Genomic DNA, 8,070 nt, shown 5'->3' on the forward strand with positions numbered 1-8,070 from the left:
TACCATTTGCGAATTGTAAAATAGGAAAATAACTATTAATAAATTAGTTGAACAACAATGATACAGTGACACTACGCTAATAATTTCCTCAGTTTGTTCGAACTACTTCATGTTTAGTGTCACGTAACAGTATTTGCACAGTATTTCAACGAGCTAGTCTTTCTGTGGGCTTGACTTGTTGCATTTCGCCCTTTCTTTCAACGCATTGTCCCTCACTAATTTTGCAGAAGACGTATTGGCTCATATCACATGGCACAAGGGAGTTGCATGAAAATAAATTTAAAATGGAGGTGGAGAAATGGCTGAAAGAGAAAGCATTCTATAGTACAAGTAAATTCATACATAATAACAAAATTTTATGCTCTTTTATACAATGAAAAATATGATACTCTTTTATATGACAAAAAACTAACGTGATTGTGAACTAACAAAATTGTGTTTGTGAACTAACAAAATTGAAACTTATGATATACAACAAAATTTATCTGTGCTACTGGTGTAACTAATTGTGGATGACTACAAGATATGCAATATTTATGTATAGTATCTGTATATGTTAACCTTTTTTATAATCATTTGTATAACCATCTGTAGAATTATGTATCTACCTTTTGCATTATTTTTGTAACCAACTGTATAATTATGTAACAAATGACGATGCCTTATACAACAAAACAGTTATCTACAGGAAAATAAATCCAATTCGATTTAAGTCAACCTAAATTATCGGCAAGGAAACTTGACGTAAATCCTGCGATATCTTTGTCGAGTGTTGAGCGAAAAAGGCTTGTAGAGCCAAACAAAGTTTTTGAGGAATTAGATGAGTGAAAAGGTCAGTTCTACCAAGGTATGATAGGCGTACCTGATGTGAATGCCTCCAACGTATCACAATATTACCAAAGTGGCCCAAATGTTTGCAGAGTGCCAAGGGCACCGACTTATAAAAAATATATGTTGAGGCCCATACTCGGGACTTGCCCCAGGAAATTTTCTAAATTTTAGATGAAAAATAGTGAGTTTTAAAGTTTTTTAATCATTTTAGAGTCATAAGATCAACATTACAGCCCTGAAAACTGGAATCTCGATAACCCAGCACTCCAGGATACTCGACAAGCCTGACACATTTTTTGGCTTTGAAAAAAGAAACGAAACATAAACAAGCACAGTATTTTCGTAAAAAGCTAATTTAATTTACAGTAATAATCATGCTTATAGACAATTACAACGCAGTGAATATATTGCTCTGAAAGGACTGAAATTATATTTAAATAAATCCTAAACTGTCATTAAAAGAAAGTAATAGCACTTTGATTAATAAGTGAAATAGCTAATTTAAGCTTACTTTCAATAAGGCCCAGGGTTCATTAAATAAAAACAATATCTCAAAGTCAATGCTTGAATACAGTTAATAAAGTTAATACAGTATGCCTAATACTTTCAGTCAAAAAAATGTAAATAGCGGGTTTTAATTGGGTCTTGCATGCTAAAAATATTTAGGTATTTGAAAATAACTACTACAATACTATACTAATATAGTAATACAGTACTAAACTGGTATTAACAGTTCGAAATTGAAAATTTAACATTATGTATGTATTTAATTCTCTATTTTACAAAGATTTTTAATATTGCTCTAAATGCCATTATTAGGGCTAAAGTGTCTTTATAAAGGTGCAAAGTCTACCGTCTGACTAAATTACTGAATGCGATGTTGTTGATGACTGGTCAGATATCCAATTCAATCAAAACATCTCAGTGGGCATGAACTACAGCCAAGTTATTCAATCGCTTCTGTCCCATAGTTGATTGAAGATATGACTTCAGATGTCTAAGGGCGCTAAATGACTTCCACTGTTACTGTCCTGATTGGTACTCCTCCAAGAAGCTTTATGTGCTTCACTACTTCACATAACATTTCTCAAAATGCAGGCTCTTGTGTAATGTACTTTCTTACATCATGCAAGTTTTTTAAGACCACATGTTTTTTATTAGTGATGTCGGCTAATGTATTCAAGTGTAAGCCCAGTCTCTCAATGTCTAGGTCATTTTTGAAAAAAAACTCAGTTGATTTTTCCAAATTTGTTTCACCTCTGTTTACTAAAAGCAAGCAGTCTTGTTCAACTGCAATGACCTATGTGAGTCCAGTGAAGCAAACCGCTCAGTAATGCAAGATTACACTATTTCACAAACTTCAATGTAAAGAGCTTTCTAGTATTCCTTTGGGGTTTTGAAAGTGTGTGGTGAGCTGGCTTCATTGTTTTCATACTTTTTTGGTATACTTCGATTTCTAGGAAGTGAAGGATCAACTTGTGGAGGTTTTTCTTTTAAACACAATTCCCAAATGTATTCAACACTATCACGCCTTCCATTCAATATACAAATCAAGCCTTCATATATTTTTTGCAGATCAGCAACAATTAGATGGGGAAATTGAATTTTATCATTGACATCCTCTACTGGGACCATTGCATGGCAATAAAGACGTAAAAAGAAATAACTCTTGAATTGTAACATTGGCTTGAGGTAGCCTGCACATTTGTAACCCACCTCTGTTTTGTCCCCTGCAGAAAACGTTTCAAAAAACTAGAAGTTCTTCAAAGTTTTTCAATATTCTCAAGATACTAGAAGATTGCATAGTCGATTGAGTCGGGCAAATGGGTTGTGGAACAGCTTGGTCGTTGGTGCTCTCACAGCGTATCCTACTGAAAAGTCCCATCCTTCTGTTGGATTCCCTTACAGTGTTTATTAAGTCCTTTGCTAAAGTGATAATATGTCTCATAGATGGCAGAGACTGTATGCAGCTGCCAAGACTAAATTGTGAGCTGTGCAGTGCACATAGTGTGCTTTTGGCTGTATATCCAAAACTAACTCTTTTAGTCCTTTAAACTTACCTCTCAGATTCAAGATACCATCATAGCACTGTCCTCTTAAGTTACCCATTGACGAATCGAGACGAGCAAAAACGTCTTTTAAAATACTAAATATAGTTTTTGATTCAGTATTGGAGTCTTGTATAAGCCAATAAAGTCTTTGTTGATGATTGAGGAATCATCGACAGTACGAATTCAAAATGACACTTGTTCATAATTGAAGAATCACTTGTTTCATCAACCATAATAGAAAAATGTTCAGTCTTATTGTTTGAAACCAATACTTCCTCAACACAGACTTTCCTAGTAGTTCAATGATCTCGTTTTTAATATTATGGGGCGTCCACTTATACCCCAAACGCCCTAATAAATCTTTAAATTCAGGTATTTCATTCTTTTGGAGTTCCAACAATTGAAAAAAAATTTGAGTTTACATCTTTGTGCCCTCTAATTGCTAGTCCTTGTTGCCATAGAAATTGCACAGTAGTAAAAATTGTCTCAAGAGTTAAATGGCCTTTCTTCATATCACTATCTAACTGTTCATTCAGTTGGGACGCTACACTTCAGTTAGTGACAGAATTTAGTTTCAGAACACCTTCTTTATGAGTACACTTTTTAGGTAGATGCTTCATATTCTAGCCAAGTATATAGATCAACCAAGATATCTGAAATGATCTCCCCTTACCAAATCGTCCAGGTTTTGTCTGTGAATAATTCTTGCCTGAATACGATGAAGCAATTGACGACACAATAATTGTTATAGGTTGACTTGCAGTATCATCAACTTCCAAGCACGCCTATTTGGCAACAAATTTACCCATTGCAAACTTAATTCACAATACACTAAAAGGCTAAAGCAAATGAATAAAATATAGTCACATAAAATAGTCCATTAGACACTAAAGTCAGAACACTTAACACGTCTGCAGCATGGGCTGAATGAAACTATACACACTGAATGACTTTGACAGCAGGATTGGCTTTATATATCCATGGCATCGTAATGTCTCGAAGCATCAAGGTGATGTGAGGCGGAGGGTTCCAGGCGCTATTGCTCCAGTCCTCTGCTGCAGCACTGACCCACTAGTGACAGACTTTACCCAAAGGTTTGCACACCGGGAAAAATTCTAAGTTTTCCCACAACAACGTAACACTCTCATGATTCACACGACTAGTTTTCAGTTAACCTGCTTACTTCTGAAACAATTATTTGTTTTAACTCATTACTGAATGTATTTTAAAAGGTGACTATCGTCAAACAAGGAAAATAAAAAAATTCCAGCATAATTTTGTGATTTTACAAAGCTTAATATAACTAATAATTTTCTTAAATTATTGGGGGACTCCGCCTCCCAAACGAATTTTTGATGGGGCTCGGGCCCCCTCAGGCTCCTATGGAGTCGGCGCCTGTGCAGAGTACTGGCACAAAGAATGCTTTCATCGATAGGAAGTCTACTTATAACAGTAAAAAGCAGTAACACAATATATATTGCAGGATTGGTTTGCAGTCATTTGGAAAAACTGATTTGTGGTGAAATCAACATGTTCTGCACTACCACTTAAAGATTTCCAAGTAATATTTATTACTATTTAATTTATTTTCTAGAACAGTACCATTTTCATTTGTCCCCACAACCCCAATATGATATTGCACATGAAATTATATAAATACAGGGTGCCCTCCTATGAGTTGCCAGGCACACTTTCTGTGGTGTTTCAGCTGATATTTACATTTCTTTTTTATAGTGCGTTGCTGCAGTTAGTGTAAACAGATAGGCTACTCACATCAAGTATATCAGGCGACACCCAGTGTTGACAGAAAACGTAGGTTTGTTTCCTGCCACAAACAAAAGTATTTTTAAAGCTGTACTTTGCGAGCCCATGTGATAGAGTGGTCCCTAGTTAGTCAACTGCAATAGCCATTTTATCTATATGTATTAACATGTACAGTGAAAGGTGAAGGATAACAAGTACTGCAGCAGCAGCTGAGCAGCGTTACTGCATGAGGTTAGCAGTCAGTGTGGACTAGGGAGTACTGGTTATTCTTCGTGTCTTGCTGTCCCATTTAAGATACATAGATAAAACGAATATTGCAGTAGACTAATTTGTGACCACTCTATCGAATGGACACATAAAATTACGCTTTATAAATAATTTTGTTTGTAAAGGAAAACATAACTATACTTTCTGCTGACAATAAGCGTCATGTGAAAGATGTGATGAGCTGTATTTGTTTGGGCTGACTCTAGCTAAACCTCACAAAAATGAAATTGCAAATATCTGCCAAAATATCAGAGAAAATACGCCTGACGACGCTTAGGAGGAATAGCTGTTATATAGGTGTAAAAGGTAAGGAAAAAAGTAAATTTCTGATGGTGTGCCACTGTCAAGTAACGTAGGTATATGAAACTTGTACCATCACTGAAAAAATACATTATGAGTTGAACAGAAATTATGTTTTTTTCAAAGATAATAATTACACTGACATCATTGTGAGTTATGACGGTCCACTGAACATTACAAAAAGTGGTACACGATTCTTAACATGACAGGTTATCACCATGGACAGTAATGCATATGTCCCACAATGTGTTTCCATGTCAGTTTTAAGGTTTGTTAGGAGTTCTTGTGGTAGGGCATTCCATTCCTCCTCCAGTGTGACTGACAACTGCTGGATGATCGTTAGTGGATGTGGACATGCTCTGATATGTCTCCCCGCTGCATCCCACACATGCTCGATGGGTATTAAGTCAGGAAGGAGGAGGGAGGGGGGGAACTGCACTGTTCGATATGTTCGCACATTCTCATGCATAAAAATGAAGTAAAAGCCGAACACCCACAAGAAACATTGGACTTTGGGAAGGAGTACAGTGTCTCAGTGATGTAGATCAACAAGTGTACCATGTTCAAAGATTTGGAGGTCAGTACGCCAATGCAAAGGTATGCTTTTCATACCTTATAATTCAAGCAAATCACCAAAAACTCCTGGTAAGAAGATTAGTGTCCACTCTAGATATTTTGTTTGAAAACACTTTGAATCAGTTGCCTATCTGGGCCAAATTACTTTATATCACTGTTCTATTACTGCTTCAGATCTTTGTGTGGAAACACCAACGGTTACTGCATTATTTCAAAATACGTTCATACTAAAGAACAGTCCTATATTTCTAATAAACATATTAACTGTAGAACTCATTTTGTAATAAACCATCTTTTCTCATTAACTTACGGCAGGAAATGGGAAAATGTACATAATGATTAATAAAAGAATAGGTTGTCTTTTGTAGGATCTATTGTCCTTTATTAAAATCATGCTATTAGCTAATTTTAACCATGAGCCATTATGAAAAACATTTGCTGTGTCATGTGTTACGACATATCGATATGTAATAACAACTTGGCAAATATGCTCGATAATGGGTCACAGCTGAAATTACCTGATAGCACACGTAAATATGGCCTAAAATGGGCAATTTATTCATTTATTAAACACTTAGAAGCTGTGGATCCCCACAGAAGCAAAATCTACATAATGATTGACAGTTTCAACCAACATATTAACTGAAGTCCAAACGCCAATGTAAAAGAAGATTATGCAGAGTATGCAAAGGCTTTTCTGTGCTGGATGGAGGAGTATTGTCTCTTGGAAGAATGTACTGATTAACCTACTACGGGCTTCAAGAAGTGTAACTAACTAGGCCTAGGTACTTGCTAACTTTTTCTGGTTGAGAACTAGAGAGCCAGCAGGTTAAAAAGTTGTGAACAGAATAAAAAAATTTTAACAAGATATTTAAGGAACAGACTCTTCCTTTCAGTTAACACATTAACAGTGACAATAAAATGACAAGGCTTTTTATTGAAGTTGGAATCTTTAGATAAATGCAGAACTGAATGCAAAATTACCAAATTATAACTGATTATCAAACATTACGAAACAAAACATATGGTGCACTGTGTACGTGAAAGACAGTTCAATTACTACAGTTTAAAAACTGCATTCTTATCTTTCAGACGAATGATGCTCTGTCGTCCTCTGCCTAATTTCACAGAGGAACTGCTAAAATTAAATCAGTTCTAACCTCAGTATCTGTTAGAGCTTTCTTCAAGTCTGCCTCATTGTCAATGAAGGTTTCCAAATTTTCCACGAATTCATCAATGTTGCTTGGGAATGAATGATGTTGTTGAAGTTTGTTCTTCAGTTTGTACGCAAAGACAGCTTGATCACATGCTGAAACAGGCAATTACTGACCGTCACAAAAAAAAAGTATCAGCTTGGAGGCTACACACGAACAATTCTGTTAATTAAATGTCATTCTTGATCCAGGGCTATTACAAACATCGCATACTTTGAGCGTGATAAAATATGCAACAAAATGATGTTAGGCGACGGGGCATTCAGTCTAAACTGTTTTCAGGGCATTAAGTGTACCATTTTTTCTGAAAGTTTGGTTAAAAAACAGGTATGGGACTGGTTAGCTTATCAGTAACTGTTAACATGGTATCAAGCTCATTTCGTTGCAGGTGTTAACAACTGTTTGAAACAATAAATATTGCTTCTGTGATCGTCCACAATGTTAGGCACATTATGTCCACATTACGTACCTAAGCCGTTTGGTTTGTTTCCCACGGCAAATACGAAACCACACGATGACACTGTATCATCAAAATATGACTTAATTTGTTTTGACTTCTCCACAACAACTGAGGCTTGTTTGGGTAGAGGAGAACTCGAAGAATCTGACGACACGGTCCTTCGTTTTCTGGATTTGTACATTGTGATTACACAACAATCACACCATCAAATTCGATACTAGTCAACCAAACTTTACCGCCAAAAAGTCAAAACAATAACAAAATGAAACAGGCGCCACCAGAGATAGACTATCCCAACTCTCCAAAGCATGGAGGTATACCTCCAAGCTCCAAAGTATAGTGACAGACTGTGGTGTAGTCCTGGCGCGAAAGGTAATACAATTTGTAGCTGTGACCGTGGAGTGCGTTAGTAATGTTTAATACCATTTGCGAATTGTAAAATAGGAAAATAACTATTAATAAATTAGTTGAACAACAATGATACAGTGACACTACGCTAATAATTTCCTCAGTTTGTTCGAACTACTTCATGTTTAGTGTCACGTAACAGTATTTGCACAGTATTTCAACGAGCTAGTCTTTCTGTGGGCTTGACTTGTTGCATTTC

General features: G+C 35.9%; 1 protein-coding gene across 2 annotated transcripts in view; it reads right to left on the bottom strand.

Annotated features, from left to right (window-relative positions):
* LOC126203320 (Fanconi anemia group D2 protein) overlaps positions 1–7,808 on the bottom strand; it is a 230,364-nt gene extending 222,556 nt beyond the window's left edge. The window contains exons 1-2 of one of the 2 annotated variants that reach the window (XM_049937586.1): positions 7,473–7,808; positions 6,950–7,098 (exon numbers count right to left, since the gene is read on the bottom strand). In XM_049937586.1, the coding sequence (XP_049793543.1) occupies positions 6,950–7,098; positions 7,473–7,644 (321 nt within the window). In that variant the 5' untranslated portion in view covers positions 7,645–7,808. The remainder of the gene's footprint in view (positions 1–6,949; positions 7,099–7,472) is intronic. The other variant, XM_049937587.1, reaches the window with a different exon arrangement.
* Positions 7,809–8,070: the final 262 nt, after the last annotated feature.

The sequence above is a fragment of the Schistocerca nitens genome, chromosome 9 (assembly GCF_023898315.1).
Source record: "Schistocerca nitens isolate TAMUIC-IGC-003100 chromosome 9, iqSchNite1.1, whole genome shotgun sequence".
NCBI classification, from domain to species: Eukaryota; Metazoa; Arthropoda; class Insecta; order Orthoptera; family Acrididae; genus Schistocerca; species Schistocerca nitens.